The sequence below is a fragment of the Myotis lucifugus genome, unplaced genomic scaffold (genome assembly GCF_000147115.1).
Source record: "Myotis lucifugus unplaced genomic scaffold, Myoluc2.0 scaffold_345, whole genome shotgun sequence".
Taxonomy (NCBI): Eukaryota; Metazoa; Chordata; class Mammalia; order Chiroptera; family Vespertilionidae; genus Myotis; species Myotis lucifugus.
This window is the reverse complement of record NW_005871393.1, coordinates 222251-238603: the sequence shown is the minus strand read 5'-3', so window position 1 is coordinate 238603 and position 16353 is coordinate 222251. Positions and strand designations below refer to the sequence as shown.

At 46.6% G+C, this 16353-nt stretch overlaps 2 protein-coding genes and 1 non-coding gene across 3 annotated transcripts in view; all 3 read right to left on the bottom strand.

Moving 5' to 3' along the window:
* Positions 1 to 3086, bottom strand: part of SFXN4 (sideroflexin 4) — an 18240-nt gene extending 15154 nt beyond the window's left edge. Inside the window, exons 1-2 of the mRNA XM_006101222.3 lie at positions 2940 to 3086; positions 1567 to 1632 (exon numbers count right to left, since the gene is read on the bottom strand). Of these exons, the coding sequence (XP_006101284.1) occupies positions 1567 to 1632; positions 2940 to 2978 (105 nt within the window). The 5' untranslated portion in view covers positions 2979 to 3086. The remainder of the gene's footprint in view (positions 1 to 1566; positions 1633 to 2939) is intronic.
* A 1970-nt stretch (positions 3087 to 5056) lies between these two features.
* Positions 5057 to 14026, bottom strand: PRDX3 (peroxiredoxin 3). Its single transcript, XM_006101212.3, has 7 exons — positions 13936 to 14026; positions 12530 to 12665; positions 10859 to 11000; positions 9008 to 9143; positions 7960 to 8063; positions 6344 to 6509; positions 5057 to 5851 (listed from the first exon to the last, which is right to left on the bottom strand). Exons 1-7 carry the CDS (start codon positions 13969 to 13971, stop codon positions 5798 to 5800), a joined length of 774 nt encoding a protein of 257 aa, XP_006101274.1. The 5' UTR covers positions 13972 to 14026; the 3' UTR covers positions 5057 to 5797.
* On the bottom strand, positions 9327 to 9455 carry LOC111828380. The gene has a single exon (XR_002832229.1). It is a non-coding gene; the product is annotated as a small nucleolar RNA SNORA11 (small nucleolar RNA).
* Positions 14027 to 16353: the final 2327 nt, after the last annotated feature.

Below are 16353 nucleotides of genomic sequence, written 5' to 3'. Positions count from 1 at the left end.
CGACTAATTTCGTTAGATTTTTTTCTTTGAAAAAAGAGAAAAATGAAGAGAAAAAAAGGGTGAGCGTGGGGTACAGAAGGACGGTGGCCACTGAAAGAAAAAGAAGAGAAGAAAGGAAAAAGATAAAAAAAAAAAAAGAGAAAAGAGGGGGGGAATGGGAGAGGGGTAATCCAAAACAAAAAATAAGAAAAGAGAAGTAGAGGGAATGAGATGAAAAAAAAAAAAAAAAAATATGTAAATGACGATAGCGCGGCGGGGGGGGGGGGGGGGGGTAGGAGACGGTACGGGGGGGGGGGGGTGGTTGCGTGGTTTCCTTTGTTTTCCCCTCCCACCCCGTTCTGCCCCATTTTTTCGTGCGGATACTACGATCATTCGGTAAATATTTTGCTCCCCATTCCATCTTTGGTAACCTATATTCCAGTCCGAAGGTATAAATTTTCCAGTCCAGCTATTATACGTATACACACAAGAATGCATGTACCCATAAACAAATACGTAGTATTAGTGTGCTTTTTGTAATTTACATAAATACTGTATTTATGCATCTTGCTTTTACAATAAAACATCACAGACACCATGTCTTCCCATTTAACATCACACATATTCTATGTTTCTACTTAATATATGCTGGTAACTAGGTCATTGCTTTGAACAGCTAATCAATATCCCACTGTATGAATATACCACATCATATTTCTCTGCCGATGGACATTCAGGTTGTTTCCTGTTATAAATGAGGCTGACGGGAGCATCCTGAGCACAGGGATGAGAGTGTCCCGTTGAGTCTGGCCCTTAAGGGTCATTGCTGGTGACAGGATCTCTCTCCTACCTCCCTCAGCCACACCTGGTTCAAACCATCTTTCGCTTGGAAGCAAGGCCACCCTGTGAGTGACACACAAGGTCCTTTAAGAACTGCCTGGATCCCCTGCATACAAAGCCCTGGTGACTGGGTGGCCTGCTCTCCTCCCTTGATCTTTGCTCACAGTCCCCTCTCCTTCTCAGCCTTCCTTCAACACCCTCCCCCAATTCCCTGTGACACGCCCCCCCCACCCCCGGATCCCTAGGTCAAGGCCTGTGACTAGCATTGCCAGTCTGTCCTCCATCCCCTGCAAGGTTCGTCTGATCCCCTCTGAACCTCCAGCACCTGGCCCGGGGCTTGGTACGCGTGTTAATTCAGTGGTTCTCAACATTCTGGCCCTTTAAATACAGTTCCTCATGTTGTGACCCAACCATAAAATTATTTTCGTTGCTACTTCATAACTGTAATGTTGCTACTGTTATGAATCGTAATGTAAATATCTGATCTGCAGGATGGTCTTAGGCGACCCCTGTGAAAGGGTTGTTCGACCGCCAAAGGGGTCGCGACCCACAGGTTGAGAACCACTGTGTTAATTGGACGCCCACTTTTACTTATTACCCTTCCAATCTACCAAGCTCATCCAAAGGAGTAAGAGCACGGGGATCTATGTGGATTGTTATTTCACCTGCTTTCCAAAGGGACACAGTCTTCCTGTTTCAGAATAAAATGTAAAATCCATTAGCGCCGAAAGCAAGAAGAACACTTACAATTGAAATGAACAAATTTGTAGGATCCAATAATTCTGTCCACTGAAGACATCTCTGAAAAAAAGACTTAAGAAGGGGGAAAAGCACCCGAGAAGTTAACAGCAGAACAACGAAGATATGTTAATGGTTAACATTATTTCTGACCACCTAATGGGGTTGTCTACCTGCAGCATCTCCCAGAATCCCCATCCTACAGGTGAGAAAACTGAGGCTGAGAATTGGCTCAATGGACTCAAGGGAACCCAGCCGGGCACAGACTCAGCAATCTGTGCTCTGAACCACTCCAGTATCAAACTGCTCTTGAGGAATTAAACAGAGGACACGTGGAGAAAGGAGGTATGGTTTGCTTCAAAAAGCCCCCGGACTTCACAGGGTTTGAGTCCTGGCTCTGCCCCTTCTCTACTTCCCCGCCCAAAAAATCTGGCCTGGGCCCTACTTCAGGTGATGGCTGAAAGAGAACATCCTAGAACGGTGCTGTCCAATTAGCCACATGCGGCCATGGAGCCCTGGATAGGTGGCCAGGCAAAATCAAGATGTAATTTATATGTAATTTATACACCGGGTTTCCAAGACCAAAAAAAAAAAAAAAGATGTAACCCTGGCAAGGTGGCTTGGTTGGGTTGTGTTGTCCTGTAGACCAAATGGTTGCAGGCTCGATTCCTGGTCTGGGCACGTACTTAGGCTGTAGGTTCAACTCCCAGTCAGGACCCTCCCAGAGGCGACCCACAGATATTTCTCTCTTCCTCTCTCTCTGAAAATCAATAAAACATATCCTCGGGTGAGGATTAAAAAAAAAAAAAGTAAAATATCTCACTAATAATTTTCATATAGATCACACGTTGAAATGTTAATGTTTTGTATCTACTGGGATAAAGACAATATATTACTCAAATTAATTTCGGATGTTTCTTTTTGCCTTCGGTAATCTGGCTACTAGAAAACTTTAAATTACCGAATGACTCCCGTCACATGGCTATTGGACAGCGCAGCCCCGGCCACTAGCTGGAGGCGGGGCCTGTGTGACCCGTCCCCGGCGGCCCGGTCTCGGTGAGTGGCCGAGCCTATGGAGGTTGGAGGCAGGGGACTCCCGGGAGGCCCTGTTCCTGTCCACCCTGAGGCCACCCCAAGCTCAGCGACAACTCGGGCAGCAGAGCGCGGACACCTGCGAGGGGACTGACTCCTCTGCAGGGCGACCCTCCCTCGCCCGGCCTGGGGCAGAGGTGACACGGGGTAACAGCTGGGGTTCCCCTTGGGACCCTCCGGAGAATGCGGTGGGGAGGGGTCGTGCAACCACGTGGCCTGCCCAAGGTCACCGGGGCCAGCCGGCGACTCCCCGCGCCGCGCCCGCCCCGCCCCCGCCGCGCCCGGCGTACTTGGCGTTGGGTCATCCAGAAGTGCACGTTGGGCTCCATGCGGGCGGCCCCCGCTGCACACGCGGACCCGCACGCCCCCGCGCTTCCTCCTCCTCCTGCGTGTCTTCCGGGGAACAACGTGATGGCCGGAGAGGCCGCGGCCGCCGGGCCGGCAAGGAGGAGGAGCCGGTGGCGTGCCCGCCCGGGCGTGCGCGCACCCAGTGCCAATCCCCGGCCCGCGCGCCGGTGCTCCGTGTCTCCACGTGCCGGCGCCCGGCGCCCCGTTTCCGCTATCCGGTCCGGCTGCTCGTCCCCGCTGCTCGGTGTCACCCGCTGTCCCGGCTCCTGGCGCTCGACGCGCCTGCTGCTCGGTGTCACCGCCTTCTAACGCCCCCAGATCCCACACTTACACCCCCTGTCCCAGTCCCGGCGCACCCACAATTCCTGTGAGCCCCTCTCCCACAGAGTCCTCTCCACCCTGCATGGCCATCCCTTGGGTGCATAGAAGCCCCGTATCACAGCCCCCGCCTAAGCTTTGGACTCGACCCTCGAAAATCCCCTCTGCTGCCCCTTACAGCCAGTGTACGGGGGCTGGGGATAATCAAAACCGCTATGTGAGGTTGGTGGCGCAGTGGAAACTGAAAATGTGGACTCCTCATTTCAAAAAGACTGAAAAAGGTCTACATCAGGGCATGCAACCCAGCTGAGTATAGTTTTTTCTCCAGCTCTGGGGCAAAACCTGATCAAGTAGCGGCAACTGGTAGAGAAACAAATACATCTTCCTTCTTCCTGCCGTCCCTGACGCTTCGCCCAGTGGGATGGGCAGGGGTTGTGTGTTGGTAGAAGCTAGTGTGGATGTTTAGGGTGCTCAGGGGTCCTCAGGAGTCCTGGCTGGTGTGGCCCTAGTCAAGTCAATCTCTCCAGTCTATTATGAATCTGTACAATAAGGTCACTTAATTGTACCGACTCAGGGTTTGGTTGAGGATCAATAAAGTGGTAGAAGCCCTAATAGGGCGCAGGTCCTTTGGAAGTGCTCAGTTTGGGCCATTAACACCCCACCGACCTATTTGTTCCCTTGCCTTCCCCCCCGGAACATGAAACCAGGTCAGGGTTTCCTTCAGGCCCATGTGCCTTTGCAGCTCCTTTTGCTCAGCCCATCTGGTTTACCTTTCAATAATCTTCAAAAGTTCACCTCCTCTTCCAGGAAGCCTTCCCTGATGCCCACAGCTGGGTAAAGTGCCCCCCTATGACCCAGGAATACATTTATTGTACCACAGTCTTTAGCACACCTGTATTATTCTGTTGGCCCTACAACCCAAGTGTCACCAATCCAGCCCAGCTGACCTCTCTGCTCCCCTCTTTGGACCCTTGCCGTGTAGCCTTAACAAAGGTGCTAGTAATCGTTTTAGAACAAGCTGATGTAACTCTTCTCAAAACCTTCCTGATATTTCCCATCTGGGAATAGAACCCAAGCCCTTAGTGTGCCCCTGAGGCACCCTGGGCTCATGAGCATTCTCCTCCTTCACTGCTCCTGAGGTCACAGGGCCCTTCAAGTCTTCATTCCCACAAAAACGCTCTTCCCTTGGGGCCTTTGCCTAGAACCTCTTGTCTCCCTAACTCACTTTATACATGTTATTTCTTTTGATCCTCATCAAAACCCTTAGATAGGTACAATGATTGCCCTCATGTAACAGATGAGCAAGCATACCTGGAGAGACCGTCTCTCCCCAAGACCTTCCCCGACAACCCTATCTAGAACACCTGCAACTCGCTCTAGCCTCCGCTCCACTTTATTTTCCTTCCAGTCTATGTATTTTTATTATGTTTATCGTATTTTCCCCTCTAGAATGGAGGTGCATGAAGGAAAAGGTTTGTCTTTTTTTTGTTCACTCTTGTGCCTCCAAAAAAGCACCTGGCATATGGCAGGCACTCAAGAGCTTAATGAAATAATGAACAGATGCTTCCATTTCTCTCTTGCCCCATAAACTGAGCTCCTTGGGCATGGAGCCATCGTCTCATTCATCTCTGTGGGCCCCGAGTGAAGTTAAATGCTCAACAAATGTCTATTGGCATAGTCGGAGGAACACTAGAGGCCACAACAGCTGGACCAACAGGGAACGGCGATAAAAATGCAAATATTTTAAAATATATTTATTTTTTTATTATGTTTTACATTGAGTGCTTCAGAAAATATAATTATAATGATTTCAAAATGCAATTCCTGGATTAAATAAATATCCCCTATAATTACCTTGATTCAATATTTAGAAATGTATGCAGACACTAAGTCAGCTAACAAATAAAATAAACAAAATAACTATTGAAACTACAAATCTCAGGGATGAGGAGCATGCATGATCAGTTAGGTCACTTTGCCACTGTTTTTTTTAAATACATGATTCACATTGTTTCAATCAAATATATCTCCACTCCAAGAGTTATATTAGACTGCTAATACTAAAACTTAAAGCTATGATCTTGTTACCTTAAAAAAAATTCAGTTTAATACAAAGAAATTCAGAAAGAAAATTTCAGGACTCTTGATCAGAGGCTTTCGCTACTTGTCCTACACTGGTGTACACAGGTTCAGGTAAGGCTAAGAAGAGAGTTTCTTATTGAAGACATGATCAAAAACAGGTGAACGAGGCAGTCTATAAACTAGCTAGCCATCAAGAAGTTACCAATAAAGGACTCATGTTAGTAACTAACCATGTTTAAAAAGCCTTAGCCAATGTTACAAAAACAAAACATTTATAGAGTATTACTTATGAATGCAAACATAATTGATTTTTGCTTTCTACACATAATCATCTTTGAAATGCTAAAAATGAGCTCCAACTGTGGTTCTATTGAGAAGCTGCAGGTGTACGTGAGATGGTCTACTGATTTACCTTCTCAAAGTATTCTTTGGAAGCAGTTGGATGCGGCTTGATCTGAAAATACAAACATTTAATTAGCTGACTTTAAGATAGTAGTTTCAAAAGTGAGTTGAAAATTCTCAATTTTTAGTTTCTTAAAAAATAATTTAAAAAAAAATTGATTCAGAGAGGAAGGGAGAGAAACATGAATGAGAATCATTGAGTGGCTGCCTCCTGCACACACCCTACTGGGGATTAAGCCAGCAACTCAGAAATCAAACCATGATCTCCTGGTTCATAGGTTGATGCTCAACCACTGAGCCATATCAGCCAGGCTACCCTAAAATTCTTTAACTTTTTCCAATGCTGGCCTGTTTCCTTTAAAATACATGGATGAAAGTTACATTAACAGCTTGCCTAACCCCTGGTCCCACCTCTCAGCAGCAGCATCTGTGCCTGGCTCCAAGTGTGGGCTCCTTTTGTGAATACTCCAGGCTAGTAGCCTTGGGGCAGTGAGTACCTGGGATCCTCTCTCGGGGCCCCAGGGCTTTTGAAAAGGAAACCTACCGTAGGAGAATCTGGGGTCCAATTTGCTGGGCAGACTTCTCCATGGACTTCCACAAACTGGAATGCTTTCACCAGGCGGAGGGTCTCTTCCACGCTTCGGCCCACCGGGAGATCATTGACACTCAGATGCTTGATGACTCCATTGGGGTCAATGATGAAGAGACCTCTGCATCAGAATTGTCCTCATTAGTGCATCCACAGCACCAGGAGTAGAAAGAATCTAACTTCTACCCTCTTCTGGCTTTAATTCCCCGTAAGAAAGCACTTATTAAGTGCTATCATATGCTTAAAACAAAGTTGTCAGTGTTAGGCAGGCTGGACCAGGCCACCAAGGAAAGCAGGCAGTATGGTCAAGTTTACAAATGGGACCTCAATGTCGCGCGGGGTCTAAAAGTCAGAGAGCAGAGACTTCTCTCCTTATCAGTGGCTTAGCAAGCATTCTTTGGGCGGCTGTATCAACTCTTGGCAAGAAACCATAAGCAAACGGGAAGGGATGCACATGTATTTTATCTATAGTCAGTAAATACTTATGAAATGAGTGAATTCTTGGGTACATGGGGGAAAAATCCCATGGGAAAATCTTTGCAGGAAGAATTAAGTCTATGCAGAGCAGAAATCTAAAGGAAGAACCCACTTGAAACATCATATATATATATTTTTTACTTTAGAATAGTTTTTTAATTGAATTTATTGGGGTGGCATTGGGTAATAATATTATATAGGCCTCAGGTGTACAATTCAATAATACATCATCCACATATTGAACTGAGTGTTCACCACCCCAAGTCAAGTTTCCTTCCATCACCATCTATTCCCCCTATAAAAGTGCTTCCTGGAGGTAAAGAACCACCCACCCCTCCTTCACTCAGCGGCCATCAAGATGCCAGTTCTAAGGTACGTTCTCATCTCTCCCAGAATGTGGGACTGTTAAAGGCAGAAAGCTTTCACACTGAAAGGAAAAAAGGTGTAACCACAGAATCAACGAGGACGGAAATGACATTCTGAGACGGGTCATGCCAGCTACCAGGACCCGTGCTAACCACTTTAGCTGCCTCATCTTGCTTAGTCTTCACAACCAACCTGGGAGGTACATTATCATTTTAGTTATGGAAAAGCTGGGACTCAAGGAGGTTACGTAACTTGCCCTAAGTCACACGGCTATTTAGGAGCTGAGCCTGAATGGACAGACGGACGGACACACACATACTCCGGCTGTTTTTGATTCCAGGGCTTTTTGAGATCTCCCCCATTCCAGGATACTGACTTCTGCCCTGCTAGTTCCCCTTCTCCAAAGATGCCAGGAACGTGCCCCCATGAAAGCAGGTCTCAGAAACAGAGGGGCAGTATGAGCATCAAGACACGATATCCTTCTTCAGAAAGAGAGACATGGTGGTGCCGGGGGAGGGGTAAAGGAAGAGGGGGGACAAACATGTCTGGGCTCTTTCTGAAAGATTGCCAACCCTTGAAGGAGGCATTCATTGGTGCTTAGTAAAAAGCTAAAATTAAGGAATTTTGGTTTTCCAAATGCTTTACCAAGGTCTCTATAAATTCCCTAAGAAGTGGGATGATGCTAAACATGAAAAACAATTTTAAATTCATAAGGAACTGGATCTTACCTTAGTGCAAGACCAGGACCTTCTAACAGCACACCGTAGTCTCGGGAAATCTGCTTAGTGAAATCTGACAACAGTGGGATGTTCATGTGGCCCAAACCGCCATTCTAATAAAAAGGCAAACAGGGCTGGTTCTTATCTGTGCTCTCACAACATCCTTGGCCAGGTACACGAGGTGTGACACCAACAATCATGGCAACAGGTAGCAGTAACTGAGCACCAACAACGGGCCAAACGCTGCTCTCAGCTCCATTAACTCACTTCCTTTAACCAACTATCCTGGAGCAGATACTATTATCACCACCATTTACAGATGAGGAAACTGCAGGACGAAGGATAAGCAACTTGCTCCAGGTCACAGCTAGGAAGGGACAGAGGCAGGATTTAAACCCAGCTGAGACTACAGACCTTTCTTTTCCTACACTGGAGAACACAGAGCGAGAGAGAGACAGACACTGACTTGTTGTTCCACTCATTTGTTGCTTCTTGTACGTGTCCTGACCAGGGATCGAACCTGTAACCTTGGCATATCAGCACCATATTCTAACCAACTGAGCTTTTTATATTCTTATTTAGTTGAAGGTTAATTTCTGAAGCATAGAAATGGAAGAGTAGGTAAAAAAACTGAATAATTGGTATCGACAGTCCAGCAGCTTAGTTAGAAATTTTGATTCTCCCACGTAAGTTTTTAGGCAAAAATACTGATCATGCAGAAGACTCAAATCAGAGAACATAACCACCATCTCATAAGCCATGCAGGGTACATGGGATTGACAGGGTACTGGTGGGAGGAGAAGCAACAGACCCCAGCTGTTCCAGCGCCCTGCTGAGCCTGCTCTCCGTTATGGTATGTACCTTGGAAAATATAATGCAGTGCCATGCAATGCCGAGGAAGACACAGACACAGGTTAACAGAATTTGCCAGTAGGTGAGGACCTACGAATAGCCACTTCAGACTACTCATGCTTTAACAACTTGCAGGTTCGTCTTTGATGGATTTTTTCAGTTGTTAAGATCATGAGAGCAAAGGCAGGGTGTGCGATGTCCGTACCTTCCTCGGGGTGTTGATCCAGGCGAGGTGGCTGAAGTGGGAGTCCACGGAAACGGCCACAACGTCACAGTTCACATCGTGGAACTCATTGGCTTTGTCACTGAAAGCAATGATTTCTGTGGGACACACAAAGGTGCTAGAGAAAAAGGGTAGAGATTCCCATCAGAGAACTTAAAAACCATTTCCAAAAATGGGGTGGGGGTGGGGGGATAATCTAAGAATGAAGAACAATTTTATTTAAAAAAAGTAGCTTTACCCTGGCCGGGTAGCTCAGTTGGTTAGAGCATCTCTCTCTCTCTCTCTCTCTTTTTTTTTTTTAATGTATAGGGCGTAATGTCACAGGAAGGCCATAGTATTCTGCCACCCGTGAGGAGTAAGCCCAAGTTGCTGTTGGATGTGTTGTACACAGAGAAGCCATTCTTCAGGCACTCTGCTCTCTCCACACCCAAGAGCATTATCTCGATACGTTGAGGTTGCAGGTTCCATCCCCGGTCAGGGTACATACAAGAACCAACCAATGGCCCTAGCCCAGTGGTTCTCAACCTTGGCTGTACATCAGAATCATCTGGGAATCTTTTTAAAATCCTGATTTCTGGGCCTCATCCTCTGGAAATTCTGTTTCTTTGTTACTAATGTGGCCCCATCCCATAACAAACAGAATTTCCAGAGGATGAGACCCAGAAATCAGGATTTTATTTATTTATTTTTTAAAAAATATATATTTTATTGATTTTTCACAGAGAGGAAGGGAGAGGGATAGAGAGTTAGAAACATCGATCAGCTGCCTCCTGCACACCTCCTACTGGGGATGTGCCCGCAACCAAGGTACATGCCCTTGGCCGGAATCGAACCTGGGACCTTTCAGTCCGCAGGCTGACGCTCTATCCACTGAGCCAAACCAGTTAGGGCGAAATCAGGATTTTAAAAAGATTCCCAGGTGATTCTAATGTGCAGCCAAGGTTGAGAAGCACTGCCCTAGCTGGTTTGGCTCCGTGGATAAAGCGTCGGCCTGTGGACTGAAGGGTCTCAGGTTCGATTCCAGTCAAGGGCACATGCCCGGGTTGCAGGCTCGATCCCCTGTGGGGGGCATGCAGGAGGCAGCCAATCAATGATTCTCTCTCATCATTGATGTTTCTATCTCTCCCTCTTCCTTCTTCTCTGAAATCAATAAAAATATATTTTAAAAAAAACAAACCAACCAATGAATGCATAAATAAATGAACAACAAATCAGTGTTTCTCCTCTCTCTCTCAAATCAATCAATCAAGTAGCTTTATAAGAAAACTCATCTTGCCTGGCCGGTGTGGCTCAGTTGTTGACCACCACCCCAGGAATCAAGAGATCCCAGTCAGGGCACATGTGCAGGCTGCAGTTTGACCCTCAGTAAGGAGCATGCAAGAGGCAGCTGATCAATGATGTTTCTCTCTCATCAATGTTTCTATCTCTATCCCTCTCCCTTCCTCTCTCTCTAAAAATCAATAAAAACATATTAAAAACAACAACAACAACAAACTCATTCTATCATCTTTACTTTCTCATTTTCTTCCAGACCAGTGCAAACTTCCTCATAGACTGGCTTGCAGGAACCACTATTCCAAGTCTTTAGTAAGAGTATGGTCTTACTATAAAACCCTACCACTTTAAAAAGAACGCCACCCCATCCTCTAATTTTGTTACTTGTAAATTAGCTACAGATGCAAGCTGTATCAACAAGGCCATCAGTAATAAAGGCTCAGAAAGAATCCTTCCTTTGACAAGAAGCCTAACTAGATACAGGCAATGTCAGTGTGCAAGCAGGGATCTTTGCTTGCTCTCAGAATGACATAAAAGCATCACAGAAATGACACTTACAAATCCAGAGGATAGAAGAAGAGCACCAAATATTTCCCCTTAAAGTCATCAAGACTTAGCTCTTTGAACTCTCCATTGACAACGGCTGTGCCCTTAAAATAGGGTGCGTGCTGGGTGACGGCAGGAGCACGATACGAGGAACCTGAAAAAACCCACAGGCATATAGAGTTCATCGTTTGCTAAAACAAGCACCTATCTGCTTGTATTTAAACCTCGCACAATAATTCATTGGTAGCATAAATTAATTAAAAGAATCAGTTCAACTCTACATCTTAGGTAAATTTCTTTTTTCCTTCCATAGTTCTAGATTGTACACAAATTCAATGAAAAGTGCTACGGAAACTAAAAAGATGGCTGAAGATGTCAGGGATGGAATCAGAGAGGATTAAGGAAGACATGAAACTGGACATGGATCCTACATATGGCTCAGATTTTGCCAAGTCCAGATGGGACAGGGCAAATGGCATGGAGGAAGGAAGAGGGTACATGTGGGGAATAGCCCGTGGCCCAGTGTGATCAGAACAGACGGAGCAGGTGTGTGGGAGAAGAGTGGTAGATAAAGCAAGAATGGCTGAAGGCCATGCCGTGAGGGCCCTTAAGTATCAGGCCGAAGAGTCTGTTCTTGAAAGAAGAGATAAAGGAGTCCCTGGAGTTTCTCCCGTAGGGGCTGGAAGATGGGCTGGCTGTTCTTAGGAAGATGACTCTGGTCGGGAGCAGGAGGGGAGACTGGTGTTAAGAGATTTCATTATCTGAGTGAGAAGTATGCCGGGGAAGGGTGTGGCAGAGACCAGGAAAAAAGGAAAGAAGCCAAGAGATGTGTCAGAACTGGAGAGGACATGCTTCTAACTGGGAACAAGGGACCAAAGAGATCCCGAGATCCCGTGTCAAATGCCTGGGCCTCAGAAACAACAGGAGCTGTGGGGAGCGGGAGTCTGGGAAGGTAACAAGGGAAGTTTTCATTCTGTGGCATCAAATCACCACTAGGAAACTGTTAATGCTCCAAGGTGATAACATTGTAAAACTTTTTAGAACATTTCACCTGTACACAAAAGCTTTGCTGCAGTATATTCCCCAAACCATTACAAATGTTTTAAAAGGTGAGAGAATGTAAAGGAGCCATTTTCAAATACCACCCGTTATTGGAGGCTGATCTCAGCAAAACCCACGTTCTAGAAAATGGTGTGTAAATCTCAAGAAATACACATGCTTCACTCAGATCACGGAGGAGTCTCTGGCCCAATGTGACCAACTGCAGCCAGCTCACAGGTTTGCATTCAGAAGCCTCAATTCCCAACATTCTGTTGGCCAACCCCATGTACCTGACACCCCTCCACGACACGGAGGGCATCTGTGTCATCTCTCCCCACCCATGTTCCTCAACACAGGATTAAAACCTCTGGTAAGCAACAAGGAAATAAGACGCAAAAGCAGTTTACCTGTGATTTTCAACTCTGGCTGCACATTTAGAATCACCTGGTGAGGTTTAAAAAAACAACAACGAATGTTCTGGTCTCACTCCAGAGATTGACTTAACTGGGGTGGGATTAGGAGAAGATATGCTTTTAAAAGCTCCCCAGGTGAGTCTAATGTATAGCCGGGTTCAGAGCCCCTGCCCAGAGATGATGACTCATGTTCCCATTACCTGGGTCAAAACCCGGCATTAACACTTACTGGTGCTGAAGGCAAATTTTGCTTGACTGGAAGCAGGCCATAATACATTGGTCAAGCCTGTTCTTCGAGAAGCAGCAGGCCTAAGGGCTGCAGAGGCAGAGATGCCCCAAGAAATGGCACTCGCATGTCGGGCAACCTGGGAAGAGAAACAACTTTGTATTAGGAAGTCGTCCCACAATGGTGGCTGAAGGCTGGCCCTGCTGTCCTTGTTCCTATGAACCAGATGCCAAACTCCAAACTCTTAACTGCATGGATTGGGTCTCCATGTTCTCAACATTTTCTTCTGCTTCCTTCTCCTTCAAGACTTCCGGAGATGTTGGCCCAAGGATACAACGTTGCGGGTATGTAGGATGAAGTCTAGAGAGCTATTGTACAGCATGATGATTATACTGAATAATTCGGTACTGAACACTGGGAATATGCCAAGAGAGCAGATTTCAGGGGCACTCATCACACACGCAAAAAGGTAACTGGGGAGAGAGATGTTAATTAGTTTGACTGCAGCAATCACTTAAGTTTATGTATATCAAATCATCATGTCGTACTTCTTAAACATACATACTTTTTATTTAAATATATAAGTTTTTAAAAACCAAGGGGACTTGGCAAGGCCCCATGCATTTAAACCTTTTTGCCAGAGTAACATGCTGCGACTATCTACCACGTCAAGGCTTTCCTTAGAAAAGACAAGGCCTTTCCAGCCCCACGGACAAGCAAACAAGTAGAGCAAAGGTCGGCCTCCAGGAGAATCTGGATGGGGCTCAAGGGAAATGTTTGCTCAATTTTACTGTCCAGCGTGACTCAAAAAGAAGATACTGCATTGAGCCCCGCCACGAGTAAGGGGAAGGCGGGTAGCAAGAAGGTTCTAGCCTTTTGCCAGGACAAACGCGAAGGGGCAGACCCGGGGCGTGGGAGAGAAATGCCTTTTGCACTTTAGCACCTGGGTTACTTTGGCACTTTGGTGTCCATCCAGCAGTTAGCGGATGCTCACTGCCACTCCTCGAGGTAGGCACCATCCTTTCCATCTCAAGCTAAGGAAAGTGAACTGAGATTCGGAAAGGCCAAGTCACTTCCCAAGGTCACAGCGTCTATTGCAGAACCGGGACCTGGGGCAGGTCACCCGCCTCCAGGACCAGGACCCTGTGCTCCGGACTGGGGACCGGCGACTCCGAGCGAGGAGGAATTAGGGGAGGGGACCAAAAGGAGACGGATGGGGGGGGAACAAGAGGGCGGTTCTGCGCAGGCGCAGGGCTTTCCCTAGAGGAGGCCTCTGGGTCCGTTACCCGCGGACACCCTCCAAGAGCGACGTTCCCCCAGACTGCAAGGGAGTGGGGTTTTGTCTGGGAAGCGCGTTCTCGGAGCCACCACAGCGCCTCCGCACTTGCTCCCAGCTGGCAGGCACTCACCGTGGCCCGGAGCAACCTTCCCACTGCGACCGCCATCTTCAGCGCACGCGGGAGCAGCGGGGAGCACCCAGAAGCAGAGGGGGCGGAGCCTGCGGGGCTGGGGCCGGAAGGGGCGGGGCCACGTGTGCGGGGGCGGGGCCTGAGCTGGAGCCGAGGCGGGCCGGGAGGAGCCTCCTTTTGTGGACGCTGCGCGTCTGAAGGTCCCTGGTGGGTCCCGCAGCCCCTACGGTGCGGGGTAAATTCCGAGTATGGCTTCTCTGAGGCTGAATACTTGGGAAAGCAATACTTTGTCTCTAATTGTCGCCCCAGCCCCAAAAGGGCTAATTCAGGCGGGGAGCTAGATATTTATTTCTACATTTGCTACTGATTTGTTGTTGTTGTAAACCCGTGTGGATTACTGTTTACACCTGTTCTTTAAAAAGATCTCTTTCCTATTTCGGCTTCTGCACGTGGAATTAATTTCAATGCAATTGTAGTCTGTTAATAAGCTAAGTGGGTAAGACACATCACGGTTTCGTGTCCTGAAAACCTTTGGGATGGTGTGTGGGCTTCCATTTTGGTCTGTCTTCCCCAAATTGGGAGAATTGGGACAAATTTTAATTTTGTTTTCTGTCGATTAGTAAGACTTAAGTCCTCAGTGGTAAGCGTGGTACTTCAGAGCAAGCTCATTAAACAGATTTACATCTCACAGGGGCCTTACGGTAAATCAAGTTGAAGACACTACATGGGTATTTTCCAAACACCAGTCAGTGCATTACCAACTTAGTTTGTTGAGTCTGCATATCACCTGCATATTACTTACTGTTCTGCCTTTGCAATTGAGGTTCATCATCTTGGGGACTTGCCCCTCTATTCTCATTGTTTTTTGTTTGTTTGTTTTTTGCTTAGGTTCTGTCTGCTCCTGTCTTCCTGCCGAGCCTGTGGGAAGAAGATCCCTACTTTGATGTGACAACCAGAAATGCCTCCAGACATTGCCAAATGCCCCCTGGGGGACAAAGTCGCCCCTGGTTGAGAACACACTGCTTTAATGGTTAATGGCAGGGCTCTGGAGCCACATTCCTGGTCTGTCACTTCTAGTTTTGGAGGTAGGGCAGGTGCCTTGAGCATCATGCCTAGACCAGTTGCTTAACATTTCCATACCTCAGTTTCCACATCAGTTGGTAAAATGGGAATAATCATGGCATCTACCTCAAAGCAGTAGCTGTGAAAAGGGAGACAATGCACGTGAAAGACTTAGGGGGGTACTTGGCCCACAGTAGGGTTAAATGGATATTAGTTATAATTTTGCCATAAGCAGACATGCTACATTTTCAAACAGCTGACACAGACTTTGAATACAGTTTGTTTTTCTCCAAGTGATAAAATTCCTCTTCCTTTTTAAAAATTTATCTTTATTTTTGAAAGGATTACAGATGTCCCCCCTTTTCCCCATTGACCTCCTCTACCGCCCCCCAGCCCACCTCTTCCTCCTTTCACTCAGGAGTGAAGGATGAGGCTTTTGCACAAGCACTGATCTCCAAACAGGCTCAAACTGTGCTCTTCTGGAAGTTAGAGGGACATGAAGTGAAGGCAAGGGAGGATGCTAGGTACCTACTACCTGCTGTCTGCAGCTCTAACTTTCCTGCCTTAGAGCTCCTGCACTGAGCTCTTAAACCTTAATTTTCTTTTTCTTTTAAAATTAACTACGAGTAATAAGGGTGACCACAACGGTAAGATGCTTGTCAGACCCCATCTGCCTGAAATGAGCTTTAGCTAGGATTGGAAAGAAATCTTGACCATTTCTAAGTTTGACGCAAATTTCAGTTTTTTGTTATTGGGTGTCCAATAGCTTGATACAATTTTCAAAAAAGTTCTCTTCTACAGTATTAACTTGTGTCTACATTTTTTATGTTTTCTTTTTCTTTTTTTTAATTGACTTCAGAGAGGAAAGGAGGAGAGAGATAGGAACATCAATGATGAGAGAGAATCTTTGATTGGCTGCCTCCTGCATTCCCCCTACTGGGGACTGAGCCCGAAACCCAGGCATGTGCCTTGACTGGAATTGAACCCGGAACCCTTCAGTCTGCAGGCCCAAGCTCTATTCACTGAGCCAAACCAGCTAGGGCTATGTTTTCTCTTAGTACATGGTTTAATTTTCATCTTAAGAATGTACTGTCTTGTAGGTAACTTTTTGCCTTTTCTCTCAATGTAAATCATGCTAGGACATTTTGTAATTTTTTTTTTTTAATCCTCATCCAAGGAGTGAGGGTATTTTTTCCATTGATTTTTTTTTTTTAGATAGAGTGAAAGGGAGAGGGGAGGGAAGAGAGAAAGAGAGAGAAAGAAACATCGATGAGAGAGACACATCGACTAGTTGCCTCCCGCACACGCCCCAACCTGGGGCGGAGATCAAACTTGCAACCCAGTTACGTCCCCTGG

What these genes read in the sequence shown, in the direction of transcription:
- PRDX3 (XM_006101212.3), bottom strand. Translation starts at nt 13,971, where the DNA reads ATGGCGGTCGCAGTGGGAAGGTTGCTCCGGGCCACG. An exon ending in AAAATTTGCCTTCAGCACCA is followed by an intron (nt 11,001 to 12,529) that starts GTAAGTGTTAAT and finishes GGGTTTTTTCAG; the next exon opens with GTTCCTCGTATCGTGCTCCT. An exon ending in GGACCCCAGATTCTCCTACG is followed by an intron (nt 5,852 to 6,343) that starts GTAGGTTTCCTT and finishes TTGTATTTTCAG; the next exon opens with ATCAAGCCGCATCCAACTGC.